The sequence below is a fragment of the Rutilus rutilus genome (genome assembly GCF_951802725.1).
Source record: "Rutilus rutilus genome assembly, chromosome: 12".
NCBI classification, from domain to species: Eukaryota; Metazoa; Chordata; class Actinopteri; order Cypriniformes; family Leuciscidae; genus Rutilus; species Rutilus rutilus.
The window spans coordinates 24,633,154-24,652,660 of NC_140217.1; the positions used below are offsets into that span (position 1 = coordinate 24,633,154).

The following is a 19,507-nucleotide window of genomic DNA, read 5'->3' on the forward strand; positions in this document are numbered from 1 at the left end:
AGAAGCGCACCCATTGATTACATTATCGCCACTGACTAATGGTGGTACAAAGGTGTTAACCAGCCAGAGGGAATTCTTCCGAAAAGGTCGCTTTGACAAGCTGTTTGAACTCCCAAAACAAACTCCAAACAAACTTCGTTTTGGCCCGATTTTGTTCAAAATTACATCACATCACTTCGTTCTTCGATATCATATATGACCCTAATATAAAAAGGGTGAAAAACCAAGCGAGATTATTGTGGTGGCCATATTGGTTTACATGTATGTGAACTAATATGCCTATAAATTTGTTTACATGTATGTGAACAGATTGTGAGGCTGTTGTGTTTTTCATAGGAGTGTAAGGGATCATAGTTGATCCGTATGGACCAGGCCCCACGGATCATCACGCATGTGATTCGCGGGTTAGTTGCAAAGTTGAACTATCATAAGTTTATCTATCATACTATACTATATACTCAACTATTATCATAAGTTTAACTATCATAGAGTGAAAGTTTATCATTTGCACGTGTTCATAAGTCTTGTCAACTTAAACATTCAAGTGATTTTAATTGCAAGTGCAAGAAGAGATTTTAAACCATTCAAGTGTGCACTCGCACACTGTTATCTGCACACACACACAGAGAGAGGCTTTTCAGATATAGCGTGCAAACACAGAATCGAAAAAGCAGCATCTTTCGTCAGCAGTGTCACTGCTGAGTCGTGAACGCGGATTGACAACAGACCCGGAAGAGAATACAATGCTGAATAAAGTCGTAGTTTTTGTTATTTTTGGACCAAAATTTATTTTCGATGCTTCAAAAAATTCTAACTAACCCACTGATGTCACATGGACTACTTTGATGATGTCTTTATTACCTTTCTGGACATGGACAGTATACCGTACATACATTTTCAATGGAGGGACAGAAAGCTCTCAGACTAAATCTAAAATATCTTAAACTGTGTTCCGAAGATGAACGGAGGTCATACGGGCTTGGAATGACATGAGGGTGAGTCATTAATGACAATTTTCATTTTTGGGTGAACTAACCCTTTAAGACCTTCGTTCATCCTTAATGTTATGAAGCGATGAGAATACTTTTTGTGCGCAAAAAAAAACAAAAAAACCAAAGACTATTCAACAATCTCTTCTCTTCCATGTCCTTCTCCTACGCTGTTGACGTAGTGTAAACAGTGCAGCGCTTCTGGGTTCTACGTCAGAACGTCGGCTCATTATTGGCCAGCGTCACACGCATGACCAGCGTCGGCCAATAGTGAGTCTACGTTCTGACGTAGAACCCAGAAGCGCTGCACTGTTTACACTACGTCAACAGCGTAGGAGAAGGACGTGGAAGAGAAGAGATTGTTGAATAATGTCGTTATTTTGGGGGGTTTTTGCACACAAAAAGCATTCTCGTCGCTTCATAACATTAAGGTTGAACCACTGTAGTTAAAAATTTACTATTTTTTACTGTTTTTACTACCTTTCTGGGCCTTGAAAGTTGCAATGACGTTGCTGTCAATGGAGGGACAGAAAGCTCCCGGATTTCATCAAAAATATCTTCATTCGTGTTACGAAGATGAACGAAGGTCTTACGGGTTTGGAACGACATGAGGGTGATTAATTAATGACATAATTTTCATTTTTGGGTGAAATAACCCAGTGTGACTGAGGAATTTAACATCCTTCTGCGTACCCCCTCTTCCACTTAGACTGCAGAGTGTATGCCACTACAGAAAGTTTAAGAACCACTGCATTAAGTGAACGTGAACAGTGGAGAGAAATCAGATGTGTATCATTAGGTCTAAAAGTGACAGCACTCTATAGATACCTGTTGCTATCTTTATCATTAACTTTAAATCAAACAACACAACTTTAACAAAGATCTATATTTAATGTATACAGTGAACACAGTCATTTCACCCCCACATATTTTTTTTTATTAAAAACATTTTTTTGGCTGATTAAAAAAATGATCCGATCCATGACTCAAAAACCATAATATGATCCGAACCGTGAGTTATGTGATCCGTTGTACCACTAGTTTTTCACTGCTGCTGAATACCTTGGGGGAGCTGCGGTATTGAACAGACATGTGTACACACTACATAACATGTTTACCCACCACATTCACACCTGTTAAAAAGGGAAATCAAAACATACACTACAAACATGCTGCAAAGAGCCGTTTTCCTCTGTATCGGTACAGTTATGGCAAGCCACACAGGACAAAGTGAAGAATGAAAAAGGAGAAGCAGAGAGGGGTGTATTATATAGGTACTGAGGTAAGATCAACACATGCACACACACCCTAACAGGGATGGGTGTTTTCAATTCCTGTGGTCTGCGTTTGGCTGTGCATGCAGTTCTCTGATAGGCCAAAGATGGGGATGGAGAGGGATCTAAAGTGTTCTTCCAAGAATTTGTGTTTTTCTTGAGGTTTCTCCCCCTCCCCCCTCCCCCCTCATAGTGTTGTGATAAGGGAAAGGCAGTTAGCTGACTTCCTTACACTCAGCTGCATGAAATCAGCAGGTGGCAGACTGCAGCTAGGGACATCAAACGTCTGAGTAATGGCTTCCTCACTTCAGTACCCCCCCCCCCCCCCCCCATACAAGTAAATGGGGTGGTCCATGAGAACCCGAAAACATGCTCTTCCCAATTAAATTATGCTTTAACGTATACTTTTATACTAACGTATACTATGCTTTAACGTCAACTAGTCACTGATCATGGCCTACAGAGGGCGCAACAGGATAAGAAATATTTGAAGTCCACTTCTATAAGCTACATTTAAAAAATAAAAAAAAGTTAAAATAACAATTAAATGCATACTCCGAGAATGCTCCACAAGATATGTTTGATTATACCATCTGGATGCTCAAAATTAATCGGGTGAATGCACATTTTAAACAGCTTAATGTACACATAAGTTAATCGCCGTTCTGATCTAATGTGCTGCTGCATTGTAATGCACACACATACAGACAGTAGCTCGCAAACCACATACACACAGAAACATTCAGTAGCGCAGACATGTATTGTCAACACTGTTATGTGATTTATCAATAAAATAGCTTAGAAACTGAAAAGTTCTACCATATATTTCTTAGTAACTAAAACACGCAGCTTCACTATTTAGAGACACGGCGCCAAGTAGAATGAATTCACAAGCAATCGCTCTCTCACTAATGCATTCATATAAATGTAATCTTTACTGTGCTACTTTATCAGTATCTGATTTAGAACGAGCAGAAATCTGTGAGAAATATAACGACCCAAAGACAAAAGAACCGATAAAAATAAGCTGTTATGTAGGAGCAATAGCCTTGTGAGCAGCGCTGTGTCATATGTCATTGCTGTTCATAAGGCAACCCGCGTTCGACTCTCAGCTTGATTTGCGATTTGTTCATTAATGACCTCATCAGTGACTAGGTGACTTCAACTTGACTTTAATCAAGTCGTTCAACCCCTAATACAGAACTTTACCCTCTGAGCCTCTTCGGTCAAAAATGACCGAATGTTTTGAAATGTATATATATTTTTTGCTTCATTAGAATGGGATGACACTTGTTGACTTTTGTCGCATTAGCTATGTGAACATACAAAAAAAATCATGGACATGATTTGGATATGTTAAAGGGTCGGAAAAAAAGAAAAGAAAAAAACTTGGCTCCTTCGCGGTCAAAAATGACCGACATAGGAAATGAAGGGGAAATACGAAAAAATAAAAAAAATCTTGGTGGTACAAACTACAGATCAGCCACTGTGCAGAAAAAAGTGCACAGCAATGAAGGGGTGACACTCTAAAATATCAAGAATGCAAATTAGACACCCACGCACTCACACATGTGCACACACACACAGAAAGAGAAATGAACTGGTAAGACTGCAACAGAGCAAATTTTGAGAATATGTGAAATAAAATCAATACATGAAAAAAATACAAGAGAGACTCTCTCTTGCTCACACGCGCACACACACAGACACACAGACACAGAAATGAACGTGTAAGACTGCATTTATTGAAATAAAATCAATAAATCATAAATAAATACATAAATAAAAAAGAGACTCATTCTCTTACACACACGCACACACACACCAGGCCAATCACATAATCAATCAATCCCTTATTTTGTTAGATTTTTTAATTATTAAAAACTGAGTAACAAAAAAGCTTTCCATGTGTTCCCATTTCTAACCAAATATTATTGTTTGAATGTAATCATAATGCAAAACCTGAAACTTTTCTAACCAAAAAATATCTAAACCTTGACAAAAAGTAGTCTTTTAGAATGTCTAAATGTATATCTAAACGCAAAACCTAATAAAATTAAGAAATTATGCCTAAAAAACAATGGGAATCAAAAAGCCTCTCTATATATTTATATAGGGAGCTATACAGGTGGTTACAGGACATTACACAAGTTTTTTTTTTTTTTTACGCCTCCAGATGGCACCTTTCTCACTTCAAAAAAATTTATTTTAAAGAACTCCACTCTATTATAATGTGAAATGTTGCATTTATTGAGTTTTTTTTTTATTTCTAATGGAAAAAATATCTCATAATTTTTTTAGAAATATTGCATAGTATCCTAAAATTCCTTCAAAATTCTAAATAATAATCAAAAAATATTATTGAACAAAAAATAACTTTCATTGGTTTTCCTGGGAAAAAAAGAAGTTACATTTCAAGACTTCAGTCACTTTTGACCACGACCTAAATGAAGAGGACCAGAGGGTTAAAAAATGTTTGCATTACACGCATGAAAAATTTAAATTTGTGGGATGCACCAATTCTGGCTGATATAATAAGCTTATAATTTTTTATGTTACAGTTGATATTAAAATTCTATACAATAGTCAATAATATTCTATACTATTTAAAATAAAAACAAAACACTAAAACCGTGGGCAAGATTTGAGGTCTGAGCTCATGCCAGCATCTAGTGCAAGTGACTCGATCATCTCTTCCTCTCTTCAACTAGTTATATCACAAAAACATCAGAAGGTATGTTGAAAGAAATACTACTTGCTGAAATGTTTTGTCTAATATAAATCGCTCAATCAGTGTTTCAACCGATTGAAACATCTTGTAAATGTCATGTAACGTTGCATTTACCTCAGGCAAGCCATTCAGCCAACTTTTACATAGCTCGTTAGTCAATTAGAAAAAATCTAGAGAGGAGCATTTTGCTAAATATATGCACTGTATAACATTCATTACATTTTCACTCAACCTCTTCAGAGTGTTTACATGACAACGTACTAAAAAAGGAAAAAAGTTTAGTAAAGGCCAAGTAAGCCAGTAAAGGCACTCTTGTTGGAATTGCCCATTGAAGTAATATAATTACTATGTTCAGAAGAGTGAATGTGTGTGTTCTTCACGCCTTTGTACAAGTTAACATTTTGAGTTTTTGTTTATTTTTAATTTCTGCTTTAAAATAGTAAGCAGTCAGTTGTTTTTGGGTTTAGAATGTATTTGAACCTTTTTTTGCTTATATTATACAGCATCGCCTACATAGATAAATGCACTATTTTTGTTTTCATAGGCTTTATAATACACATTGTTCGGAGGACAGCATTGGGTAGGATGTGGAATTATTCATCAGATTAATTGAAAAATAATCAACAGATTAACCTATAATAAAAATAATCGTTAGGTGCAACCCTAATTAATTTGAACCTGTAAATATTATAGTATTGTACCAACTGACAGGGTTCCCTGTAAAGTTTACAGCTTAAGTTGAGAAATAATTATTTAAAGAAAAAACTGACATGTACTGTTGTACCTGTCGGATATACAGTATATGATATTAAAAAGGAATTCAATTAAGAGCTTGTGAATTGAAATCAAATCAAATAAAACTACTCAAAACTAGAATAAATATTTTAAATGCAAAGTAAATTTAGGCATAACAACATTATAATGAGATTTGCTAAAGCAGTTTTACTACAGGATTAGTGTGTTTGGAAGATTAACTTGAAGTGAGTGTTAGATGATGGCAAAGATTATTTAACTGTAAATGAATATATCCCATGCTAACTGATATCATTTAATTTGAAATGTGTGTAATATCACCCGATAACCAATATAGGACCAAATATTGTGCATCCCTAATTTGTGAAGTATGAGGTAGACTACAATGCAAGTATGAGTCCCAGTTTAATGCAAATTGTATTAAATTATTTAAAATGAAATTACGAAATTAAGCCTTCCATGACAATGTATCTACATGTAAAAATTAAACAACTCTCATCAGAAGCTAAAATACATTCAGAAAGAGCATATCCAAAGATTTGAGTTAGCACAACTTTTCTTTATAAAATCAATAGATAAACAGCATAACCGTTTCACGCAAAAAGCAGAACACAACTGAGCCACAATGACTCGATCAAATAGTGATGCTGATGAACTGATGTATTAAAGTTGAACTGTTGGCCTGATTCTGGGGAAAATTGAACTTCGTTAAATTGAGCAATTCTTATCTGATGGAACTAACTCTATTGTGACATTACTCCTTTTTAAAATTTGATGCATGCTAAATGTAAAACTGAAAATATTCGAATTAAACGTTTTAACCTGTAACTTTAAAAGGAGCTTCGCAGATCAGATATAGAAAAGAACCTTAAATGTTAAAACAAAACAACAAAAAATGTTCGGGACATACAGTATTTGTTGTTCTATATCAGGTTGGCATGGCAACAAACAGTGTCATTTCAGTGTTTGGGGCGCTTGTGATTTGAAACACTTCTACTAAATGTCACTTTTTCTCTCTGCAGCAACTCATAACTATACTACTGAGATTTCTCTTATTGCCCTTTCTTTGTTCACGTTTATGCATGCATTTTACAAACACGTTCTGAGCTAAATCTCTCTGATACAGTTGATCATATGAATGCAGAGCAGTAAAGCATAAAGCAAAATGTGAGCTGTGATTATTGCTTAGTGCGTTTCTCTGCCTGATAGGAAGTGGTTTCTCATCTGGTAATGAAGATAGCTAAGCTGCGGTCCCATGGGCCATGCAAGCAGCCGTTTCAACCCTGAGCTCTGCTAGGTGTTAAAAAAAAAAAAAAAAAAAACCCACTTCACTCCACTCTTAGTTAGGCAAGAGCTCATAACAATGCTGAAAAGAAGCAATGCTGATGCTCTGCATTTTCGTTGTGAAGGCTTCATTCAGTCTTACTTGCACATCAGTTACAATAACTATTAACAGACTCGGGACTGATGCGCTGTGTGGGTGTTCTGAAAGGTGTCTACATCTCCTGTATGCTGGGGAGCTGGGTTAGTGTGTTGGTGTCTGGTGTCAGACAGACCTGTAGGTTTGCTTTATAGTGGATCTTTCCAGTGAAAATAAAAACCACACTCACACCAGGTGACTCAGAGTCAGTCCAGAAGAATAAGGCTGTGGTGACATCATGGTGCTATATTTTCCAGCAATGGTTCAAGTTGAGAGTGGGCGAAAGGTGAACAGATAAACGATTGGTTTGATGCTATGTCGGTAACAATGACGAATAGATATGCAAATTCTAAATGCTTCATAATTTAATCAAATCATTTTACTTATTTGAGTGCGTGTGCGCAACTTGTGTCGATGACAAATAGCTTAAATTTGCATTGAACTGCATTAAAACACACAAAAAAACACTGAACTGCAAAATAATGCAGAATTTTCCCTTAGTACTTTATGGACTTAATCTTACATGTGTAAAGATGTTGCTGACCTGCTATGCTTGTTTTTTGTATTCCAATTCTTACTAGCTACAAAAGGTTTTAGTAAATTTAAGTCAGTTTTTAGTAAATAACACAGAACAGAACGAACAGTTATAAATGTAAAATAAATGCATTAACAGCACTAATAAACTGTGTGAAACTTATAATAAACTGCATTCAATAACTGTGTTAGCCTGAATTCAAATAGATTTCAATCATGAAAATAAGCTTTCATTTGGTGTGTTCTTGACTGATAGATAAACAAGCAATGGGTAGTTTCTTTCTCTCATTCTCTCTCATCTTCACTGTCTTGTACCAACAGTCAAAAAGTGAATTAAAGTATGGTGAGCCAGATATGTTGCCCACAGCCCTCAGGGTAAAAGCCATGTAGGTAGCCAAAACCACAGAACCACAGCTAAGAGCTGCATATGCCTAAAAGGAGCATGCTTGTCTAATCTGATATATTGCGAACTTGATGCAATTTCAGCACACATAAATCACTTGCATACATCTAGCAAAATACAAATCTCTCAAGGAAAGGAAACAGCTAAATGTTAGATTACGCAGACTGTCCAACATCATCACACTTCATACACAGGTAAAAAAAAAGTGTTGAGAAAAGCTTGCAAGCGAAATGAACAAACTCTCATATAAAGGTGAGATTTAGTTTCGAATACAAAAAAGCCCGCTTTATATCTGTCTCAGGAAGTTAAGTCAAACACCCCACACTGATATAAAACAGCACTGATGACATACATAGACAATCTTTAAAATAATTTGTCTTCCTGTATGGTGAACGCAACATTTTCTCTGAAGAGATCAAACGCTTATCTCACTTCTGACTTCAATCCAGTAAATCTTACTAATATAATCTTTCCCTCAAATCAAAACACACCTGCGTTTCAATTACGGTTGACATACATGTATGCTCTTATTTACTGTAATGTCAAAGCTGCAGTAATTGCAGTAAGTTTCAACTGATTTACTTGAAAAGAGTGTCCGCATCTTACTGATGCTGAAAAAGGAAACATTTTTAACATGTTGCAAAGCTAGATAAGAAGAATTACAGATGTTATTTATAACATTTGAAGGCATCTAACATACATTATTGCACTTTTTGTGTGGGTTTTGGTTCAATCAAAATTATTTACAAAAATTACATATCTTACCAAATCTACCAAGAAATGTTTTGAAAACGCACAATACAAAAATGGGGCCTTTCATACATAAAAGGCAGCAATGCACCATTCTTGACTAAAAACCATCCTCAGGATGTTTGTTTTTTTCAGTCAATTTACAGTCAGACTGAACCATGATGAACTATGTTTACAAAGAATCCCTGTGCGAAAAAAAACCCTCAATTACACACTAGAGCTTAAATATAGTGGACAAATATACTCAAAATGATATGATAGCAGAAAAATAGTATCACGTTAAAAAAATGTTTTATCTAACGGGTATTCTAGAAACAACAAAAAAAGCAATACTATGAAAGGGATCTATGAGCAGCTCTGTTATGAAGAGACTACTGTCATGTATTGGACAGATTGACTGTGCTGTGATGTGCTGGGCTGGGCTGTGTAAGACTTAATAGGACTGAAGGAGTGCGATTCTTTGCTTATTTGTACCTGAATCTCAAGCTCAGAGATCTGCTGCTGAAGCTCAGCCATGGCAGCAATATTGTCAGCTTCTCTCAATCTCACAGCCATTACCTCTTCTTTATTCTGTTGGAGAGAGAAAGAGAAAAAAACTGTGAAATGAAACAACTGTGAACATATATTCAGCTTTTATTGAATGGTTTATCTTTGTATGTTTAACTGAAAGCAGAAACACACTCTGCATCTACTCTGCTGATCTCTAAAAACTGAAGCGCTGACAGGAACTCCTAAACCCTATTTAAAGCTAAGTCATGAATGAGGAAATGCAACCAAATCATACAAAGATGTAGTAATGAGGCATATTTTGCTTTTGTTTGTATTTTTATTTTTGGCAGATTACTAATTGCATAAAAGGTGTAATGGTAACTAGAATAAAATAAATCCTTCTGTAAAATGATAATACTATTTGGATAAAGACTACATTTTTGCACTTTGCTGAGGTATTGACTGTGACTACTCAGTTAATGTCATGTAAATGATCATCACCTTGCACTCTATTTCAGCCTGTTTCCGTTTCATCTCCTGCAGCTCTGCATGCAACATCTTGTTCTGGTTGGTCAAAACCTGCAGTCGCTCCTGTAGATTTTGTGCCTCCAGTTCTGCTCGCCGCAGTTGATTACTATGTCTTTGATTCTGTAAGTGAGTAAAATAATTATGAATTCAAAACTCAAAGAATTTGCGGTTTTCCTTAAAAAAAGACAGCAGTGCCAACTCTGATAACAGATACAGCCCATCATGTCAGAGTAAAAATGCATTAACTTTGTCTCCCTCTACTGGCCTAAAATCTGTGTATGCTCTCTAGTCCCAGCTTCAGACATTGCACACTTCAGACATTACCCACTAGCTGAACTGATGCATTAGGCACACAAAACTGGAAACACTTTCGAAGGCAAAAGTCTGAATCTGATTGGCCGACTTCTACAGGTTTTCTGGGAGCCAAGTGTGCGGTGATCTTTAACTGTCCACCAGGAAACAAAGCTGTGTTTAAAGTTCTGATACTGTAGCAATTAACACTAAAAAAAAAAAAAAAAGCTAAAAGAAACTTCTAGACAGAGCGTTTTGTTTGTGTCACTTAGTTGAATTTAAACAGATGTGTTCGCATGTGGAAAGTAATACAGGGAAAGTATTCCTTTCCAAGCTTAGCTAACCCTTTTGATTCCCAATTGTTCTAATGTTACTAGTGTTCTCATCTATAAATGGAAGATCAGGTAAAGTACAGTACTGTACTGATATGGAAATATATGTGGCATATACAGGTAAACAATGAGTGCATCAATAGTCTGTTATAGCACAAAGGTCTGTAATTATCACCACATGAGCCCACTCCTAAACATGATGTTGAACAAAACAAAACTGTGATTGGTCACTTTACATGTCAGTCAGACGGCCTCTTCCTGAGACAATTGCAGTGGCTATAGAGCCCAGACCACATGTCGTTAGGCGAAGGTCTGGCTGCGCGAGACTATGGCCCGGTTTCACAGACAGGGCTTAGATTAAGCCAGGATTAGGCCTTAGTTCAATTAAGACATTTAAGTAGCTTTTATAAACGTCCATAAGAAAAAACAATGGCACCGACATATGTTAAGATTGTCAGTGCAAGTTGCTTTCAGGTAAAACATGCAGTTTAGTCTGGGACTAGGCTTAAGCCTTGTCTGTGAAACCGGAGGTATATGTTCTGACTTATTTCCTCTTTAAATTCAGTGGGCAGCAGTAAAGGGCTCAAAACAATCATTTCAGTAGTTTGATGAACTACAAAAGATGTAGATGTAGCCAGGACAAAAGTCTGGCTAAGCAAGTCTGAGTCTTAAATTATGATTCTTTGAAAAATATGAGTAAAGATGTGAAAATAGGATTAGAAATTGGTCTTCTCATGAATGCCCGACACACTGCAAAGGTGTGTGAGTGTGTGAGGGACGTGTGTCAAGACCTGGGTGTCCAGTTCCAGCATCCTCTGTCTGGTCTCTTTGAGCTCAGCCTGTGCCTCTGCCTCTCTGAGCCTCACGCTCATCAGCTCATCCTGAAGCTCGCTCATTGCATTTTTCCGCGGACTGTCTTTCCAGCGGCCCGCTGTGCGCGCCAGATGCCTCTGCACACAACGCCAAAAATATCTTACTAAAACATTTGTGTGTTAATTTGAAGCATGAAAAGGAGAGCATATGGTATAACAGCAACAGAGTAAGCTTGTGGGAATAACACACATTGTAATATTGAGAATGAAACAGCAATCTATGTGAGTGTGTGTATTCACCTGCCAGTGCTCCTCCAGGTCTCTAACCTGCTGTCTAAGCTCTTTAAGCCCTGTAAGAGCCTCCGCCTCCCTCAGCTTTACACCAATTAACTCCTCCTGAAGACGTACCACATTATTCTCATCTGGCAAGGATGTATTTCTCTGTAACAGAAACAAATATACACAAAAGTCAGCTTATACACCAGAAAGCCATTTTCTGCATTCAGGTTGCTGTAGTCGGCGCCAAACCTGGAATTAATTCAATGTGTAGAAAAACAAGCATAAACAAATAACCGCTGAAATAGTTTAGGTGTTGGGACACAGTATAGTTTTCAGAAAAACAGCAGCCTGGCTAATGCAAAACAAATCTAGATTGCACCAAACTTGGTCACTTTCAATAAAATCATTGAAGCAGTCTATGCAAGAAACATCTGATGCAACATTTAAGTTTAGAAGATGTTTTTAAATAAAAAAAAAGTGTTACAATTTAAAACAACTTTTCCATTTTTATATAATTTAAAATTGATTCAAATAGCAATATATATTGGTGTTTTAATATTGTATTTGTTGCTCAAGAAACATGTTAATATTATAAATACCGAAAACAGTTGTGCTGTGTTTTTGTGGTAACCGTTTTATTTCAGGATTCTTTGATGAATAGAAAGTTCAGCAGTATTTATTTGCAACAGAATTTCTGTAAAAAAAAAAGTAAGTATTTAATGTTATTTATTATCAATTTAAATAATCCTTACTGAATAAAAATATTAATTTCTTTTAAAAAAAATCCCAGTTATGCTTCTTTTACAACATATGTGTTGAATTGCAAAGCAACTCCAACCACACCGTCCATCTAAAATATATATTTATTTTTTATAATAATATCATATGTGTGAATTGATTGCTAGAATTTTAATTAGACATGCACCAATACCATATTTCCCCGCTGATACAAATCTCCGCCAACTAATGCTGTAAACTACAAAGGGAACCCTCTCATTCGGTACATTACTATAACTTTAGAGGTTAAGATTAACACCAGATCCCAAACTACTATTTTCAACTGCTATTTATTTTCAGATAAAATAATTACAAAAAAACAACAACAAAAAAAACACTTTGCTGCACCAACACTTTTGCTTGGTGTAGCAAAAACCACAGACCTGGCAACCCTGGTTTGAACTACGGGTTATTCAAAGGGCCAAATGGAGCCTGTTTTAATGTAAAAATTTTTTTTTACTGTTAATGCATTATTGTTTTTTTCCCTCACATTGTATGATTTGCAGTCTGACATGTTTTTCTGCCACTTTTTGATTGACAGGATATAATTAGCCCTGATCATCAGCTGTTTTTTCGGCCGATATTATTGGCCGATACATCAGTGCATCCCTAATTTTAATATATTTAAATAACTTATGATTATTGAAAGCAGTGTGTGATGGCATCAAAACATAGGAATTCAATAAAGGATGATAAAATATATACACTCAAAACTTTAAATATGCATAAATAAATACTATGGGGTGGCATAGTACTTCGTGAGCAGGTCATGTAGCAAAGTAGCCAGTCACATTGTTTGGTTCCTTGAAATGCCGCTTCTGAGAGGTTTGAAGGCCTCTTGACCAAACATGAACAAGTACCAGCACCACTATGGTGGAAAAACAAAACTGCCTACAGGTGAATATGTGTGATTGAGAATGGTAATAAAGTTCTACCACCTTCTCCATGTCGAGGATCTTGTCCTGCATCTCCTTCAGTGCGCACTGAGACTCAGCCTCCTTTAGTCGGGCCTGAACCAGTTCTTTCTCCAACTGCAGGATGAACTCCTCAGAGTAGCGTGGGTTCCCCTTCTAAATAAAAAAAGTTTGATTAAAAATTCTGTCAATCAAATCCCAACCTGTAATTAATGTCAGTGTAACAATTGAATACTCATTGACATAACATCTGAACAGCTCTTGTGGTTTGATTTTACCAACTACATAAAATGTTCAGATAAAAAAGAAAAAAAAGAAAAAAAAAAGGTTCTCTCCACTTATGCTCATGGTTTTACCACCTGCCACATTAAAACATAATGAGATTGCAACACAACATTATGTAAAACAGCACTTTCCCCACAGCACATGACACATTATCCACTTTTTCTCTGTGTTGAGCATGTGCACATTAATAATTGATGAGCCATATCCCATCCTCCTGTTGAGAATGTAGATTTTATCAAACAGGCAGCGGCTTCAAGACTCTCTGCTAAAGTTACACTCATACTTGACAAACTCCTACACATACATAAACCCCATTTGGCAAGTTGTGCATGCAAATGACCCCAGCTCTGCTGTTCTGATCTGCAGTCATGCATGTAAAGAGCATCATTACAAGAGCTGCCGTTTGCAGCTCTGCGGTCGCTGAGATTTTGTTGCTAGGCAACCGCGAAAGATTCAAGGACAGCTGCCACTGCAAACTGTTGCATGAGGGAGCAAAACATTTCTCAGTGTAATACGGTTTCTGTATTCGAAGAGCAGGCCTCTCATCCAGGAGGAGGCGCTGTCTCTGAACTGTCCTTACCGCAAACGGCTGCTGTTGCTGGAGCTGTCTGATGGCGTTTTGCGCTTGCTCCAGCTGTGCACTGGTCTCCTCATTGTGTTGTTTGACTGTGGCCAGCTCCCGCTTGACCAAGTAGTTCTCCTCCGCCTCTTGGGCTCGTGTCACCTGACCCTGACGTGACCAATTATGGATGAGGGGTGAGCGGAGAATCGGAATGGGTGGAAACGGATGTATTGATGGAGAAAAATAATGCTGGATCTCAAGCTCTGTCATGCTGTTAGCAGTTTTAGGCTTTCAATTTAGCACTTAAAATTGTTTCGACTATCAAAGGGGGGATTATTGTAGTTTTAACCAATATTATAGCTGTAACTATTATTGTTACCAATAATCAGGATTGCAACCCAAAGATAATAAGAACAGCGATACCTCTTCCCTTAAGTCAGAAATGGCAGAGTTTGCCTTATTTCACTGTAGATTGTGAGTAGGTGTGAGATATTTAAGCAAATCAAGGAAATGAAGCAAAGCTAAAGATAGAACTGCTGGGTTCTTAAAGGGGAAAAACAGAGCTAAAGGGTGGAGAGGAGAGTGAAAATTGTACCTGAATCAATCTATCTGCCAAAGAAGCACTTTCCTAAAAACGGAGAAAATCACATAAAGGAAACAGCAGAGAGAGGAGAGAGACCAAAGGATATTACAACACAGAACAAAACAATAAGACTGATTTGACAGAAAACAGTGTTCTTTTTCGTACCCCTAAATAAAAACATTGTAAAGACACTGTTCTAATTGAACATTTGCTATATCAGAATAAACATGCAGCTTTGAAACCATCATAGTGAGGTGGGGTAGAAAAGGAACATGGTTTGTGCATAGTGTTCGTGCTGTGGCTATGGAATAAAGCAAGACTGTGCACCACAACAGGGTGAAAAGTGTAGGAGGAGGTCAAGCAGAGGACAGTCAGAAAGGTGAGAATAAATAAAACGGAATTAGCGTTATTTTAAAGGCTCTAGGTCTGCTACATTTTTTGTGACGAACGCAGCCCTGGGTTACGAATGGTGAATTTCTGAAGGCGTTAGTACTTTATTTTAGTACAATGGTTCCATGCTGAGAGGTGATGAAAACCAAGTGGGCGTGTTTTTTGTTTAGTTTTTTTAAATGACCTGCACTGTGGGCTTTCTTTTCATGCATGACACAAACATGCCTTTACAAGCAGAGAATATTCTGACATGCACCACTGCAGGTTTGGGTTTTCACCCATGCTCAAAAAAGTCTGTCAGACAACCACTTTGGCCAGAAATAAGTACATGTAGTGTACAAACATTTCATACCCATGTCTGCGCACGCAAAATATTTTTCTTTCTGTTAGCACTGTACTTACCAGCCTCAAAAAAACACAACAGGTTATCCAATGACATGCACACAAGCAGTTAGTTATGATGCTCCCAATAGGGTGTGTGCACGAGCATTTGTTATTGTTGACACCAGTTGTGTTTCAAGATAAGAAAATCTTGGATGACAATGGTGTATGGATGTGTTTAATTGATTAATGATTTGCTTTGCCTCTTATTTATCACTCACTTTCTCCAGAGTGTCTATTCGTTGCTTCAGGAGTCTGTTCTCTGTGCGTAGTCTCTGTAATAGAGTGTCAACATTAACAGCGTTAGACTGCAATACACCAATAAAATATTGCAATGTACTAGACAATGCTATGAACTATTTGGCAATGTTATTGTTTAGTGTGGGTTTCAATTAAACATATTTAACAGTATTTAAATTATTTTCTTAAATGTCAGCGGTGAAAGAAAAAAAATTCCATATGATAATTCCAAAAGAGGGAAAAATATAGAGAGACTGATTACAGTCAAATTGTCAATATTACTATTGCTCCCTCGGCTGCTGGTTTTTTTTTGTAATTTAATGCCAAGGTATTTTAAAACAATGTATAATGTTATAACTTTTTTAATAATAAAAGCTTTGCTAGACTTACAATGTCAATAACTGTAAAAAAACATCATCAAATGTTTGGAAAGGCATCATTTTAGCAAAATGCAAGCTGGGCGGTGGGATGACTGTCTCACCTTGATCTCCACTTGTTCTTCCATCTCCTTGGTTTTGATTGTAGTGTACTCCTTTTCCAATCTGTGAAGGCATAAAGAAACAGTTCAGAATCTTTTTGTGTCCAAAATCATACTAAAAAAAGAAATTCACTTAACATATTGTAAACTCACTTTTTCATTTTCTTGGCATTGTACTTGACTTGATAAGCAGCCTGGATAACTTTGTCTGGTCCACTATCCAGCTGGTGAGGGATAACCTTCTGAAAGTGCTGCAATAGAGAGTGAAAATAACAAAACTGCGTATTATTATTGAATTATGCATATTTGTTGTGTACTGCTTAGCGGAAACTGATAACAGTCAAGACCCTAATCATGGTGTGGTAGCTTCTACAGAAAGTATTGGCTAACATAACCACTATAATTAAGACAAATACAAGTTTATCCTTGAAAGGAAAATGATGATAAATACCCCACCTGCAACATTCCCTCCATGTCCAACTGCATGAGCTCAGCCTGATTCATCTGCAGGATGGCCATCCCCACACGAAACACTACCTCTAAACCCTGTAAGGACACCTACTGGTGAAAACTCATAACTCATGATCCAAAAATATTTGCAGTAGCATTGTGAGGCCAACAGAGGGAGATAGCAGACCACTAAAATACACCAGTGTTCTGTGTTCTCAATTAGCTTAGCATCTAAAATGTGTGTGTGTGTGTGTGTGTGTGTGTGTGTGTGTGTGTGTGTGTGTGTGTGTGTGTGTGTGTGTGTGTGTGTGTGTGTGTGTGTGTGTGTGTGTGTGTGTGTGTGTGTGTGTGTGTGTGTGTGTGTGAGAGAGAGAGAAAGTCTTACCTCACACATGAATATATCAAAGATCCTGGTAGCTACAGGAAGAGAGAACGAGGTAAGGAAAATGGTGAGAAACCAAGATGAAGCATACATGGAGGTATGGAAACTCTGGGCCTGGAAGTGTACATGAAGCTCTGGGAGCTGCTCCTGCAGGGAGAAACCAAAATAAGACTGTAAAATCACAGAGAGAAAGCAATAATGCAATTCATAAAACGTATTAATTTAATTTATTGGGGAGTTAGAGCGTTAAGCTAAGCTTAAAAGTCCGATTTTGGCAGACAGTCACTGACCTGAATCATATATTCAAACTGGTACATGCAGAGGCCCAGTTCAGCCATACTGGGTTTAAAGAGCTCTCTCAGCCTGTAATCTTGCATCAGCTTCACAAACACACAAAAAGCCTCTTCTTCTGGCATCTGTGAGAAGACAATTATACATCATATAATTACAGACTAGACACACACTAGTACCAACAGATATACATTTATTTGAAGAAATAATAATAACCATTATTATTATTATTATTATTATTATTATTATTATGTAATAGCTAGTATTATTATCATCATCATAAGTGCAAAACCATATATATATATATATATATATATATATAGAGAGAGAGAGAGAGAGAGAGAGAGAGAGAGAGAGAGAGAGATATAGATATAGATAGATAGATAGATAGATAGATAGATAGATAGATAGATAGATAGATAGATAGATAGATAGATAGATAGATATAGAGAGAGAGAGAGAGAAAATTAACATCACAGAATTATTCATATCACATTAAAAATGTTTTACATTGCTCGTTCAGCATTATCTGAAATATTATACTTTATGTGTGGAATATTTTTTAGTTTTAATACCTGCATTAGAAGAAGGCCGACAATGAAAGCGCTTCCCTGACAGTAACCCACCTCTCGATCAACCAGGGAATAAGCCTGTAAACACAAAAGTGAGATTTGGTGAGAGCTGGACAAGAGCTACAGAATCAGATCTGTTCTTCCCCCAGACAAGCCTGTGAGTTACCCATGCACTCTTTAAAAACAACCTCAAGTGATCTTCAGGTGTTTTGTTTGGGTGAGCTGGCTTTAAAAGACATTAAACTTAAACTGATGTCAGGTGGTGTAGTGTCTAAAGATCTGGAGGTTCATATTCCAAATGACCTATTCCTATAAACAGGGGTGCATATTAGGGCGGCCCTTATTTTTGGACTTTTGAAATCTTCTGCTCTCACCCTCCCAATCAACTGTCCTTCATGAGATATGGAAACAAACCAAATTTCACTGAGATTGGTCTACGTTTAGGATGTGCTCAACGAAATTGAAATTCCGTCTTAATGTCGCATAGAAACAGTTCTATTTAGAACAGTATCTTCCTGAAGAACCCTTTATATGCTGTAATGGTTCTTCCTGTTAAGAGTTTTTTTATTCCCGCCTTTTTGTTTTTCAAATCTGTAACTGACAAAGCCACCTCAAACTAATGTTCTGGAGCTCAGCTATAGACCTTATGCACCAGAGAAACAAGGGCGCCGCCATCTTTGGAATATTGTCTTTTAACTTCCGTTTTGCGGTCGCTCTGTATATTTATATGGCATTTCTGTCCAGGAGTAATAGCTTTTTAAGTGGATTTACTTAATGTAAAGTTAACGTAAGTTATCATGAGGACTGCAATGTTTAAAGCAGATGACTTAACAAATGTAAATCGACCGGGAAGATTTTAAAACGAGCCGTTCATTAATAAACACGCAAAACGCTGTGAAAATACAGACCGGAAGTCAAAAGACAATGAGCGCAGCGCTGAAAAGGGGCGGGGCTACATAAGGTCTATACAACTACACAGACTGTCAACATACTCTCAACAGGTAAATGTGTATTTTTTCAGATCAATTTCAGATGCTGTCATGTACCATAACCTCATAATATGTAGAGAGAAACTGCCACTCAGAATACACACAAAATGAAGGACATAAAGTGGATTGTGAAGTTATTTCACTGGAACTTGGTCTTCATTACATCTATATCATGTTCAATGTCAATTGTTATTTATAAATGTATTCAGCTAACAACTGTTGTTAGAGCACTGTCATTTTTTGCTACAATTTGCAAGTACCTAATTGACACCACATGCTGTTTTTATGTAAAACCCAAATACAGGCAACAAGATACATGACAGGCAGATAAAGAGTAATTAAAAAAAGACTAAAAAGACAATATTAATAAATAATATATAATATTAATTATATAAATATACTAATATACTAATATTAATGCTATTTTTACAAGCCAAAGAACCCTAATTTGGTACGATTTAGAACTGTTGATAAAAATAAGCATACCCTAAATGACAAATTATCTGGATGGTATTTTGCATACATTACGTAACATTTCCAGTAAAAAGAAAATAGCCCCCAATAAGGGCCACTGTAGTGTACATAACTGGTGTGCATGGGTAGTAAAAATAAATGATGCGCAGCAGAA

The 19,507-nt window shown here is 36.8% G+C and overlaps 1 protein-coding gene across 7 annotated transcripts in view; it reads right to left on the reverse strand.

Moving 5' to 3' along the window:
* evi5b (ecotropic viral integration site 5b) overlaps positions 1–19,507 on the reverse strand; it is a 57,285-nt gene that overhangs the window by 7,601 nt on the left and 30,177 nt on the right. For 4 of the 7 annotated variants that reach the window (XM_084426445.1, XM_084426447.1, XM_084426446.1 and 1 more), the window contains 14 exons: positions 17,894–17,968; positions 17,318–17,443; positions 17,031–17,174; positions 16,652–16,741; positions 16,349–16,446; positions 16,199–16,259; positions 15,699–15,752; positions 14,719–14,751; positions 14,142–14,291; positions 13,301–13,432; positions 11,607–11,747; positions 11,286–11,444; positions 9,845–9,991; positions 9,329–9,424 (listed from right to left, as the gene is read on the reverse strand). In XM_084426445.1, coding sequence (XP_084282571.1) covers positions 9,329–9,424; positions 9,845–9,991; positions 11,286–11,444; positions 11,607–11,747; positions 13,301–13,432; positions 14,142–14,291; positions 14,719–14,751; positions 15,699–15,752; positions 16,199–16,259; positions 16,349–16,446; positions 16,652–16,741; positions 17,031–17,174; positions 17,318–17,443; positions 17,894–17,968 — 1,506 coding nt within the window. The remainder of the gene's footprint in view (positions 1–9,328; positions 9,425–9,844; positions 9,992–11,285; positions 11,445–11,606; positions 11,748–13,300; positions 13,433–14,141; positions 14,292–14,718; positions 14,752–15,698; positions 15,753–16,198; positions 16,260–16,348; positions 16,447–16,651; positions 16,742–17,030; positions 17,175–17,317; positions 17,444–17,893; positions 17,969–19,507) is intronic. The other 3 variants (XM_084426450.1, XM_084426451.1, XM_084426448.1) reach the window with 2 other exon arrangements.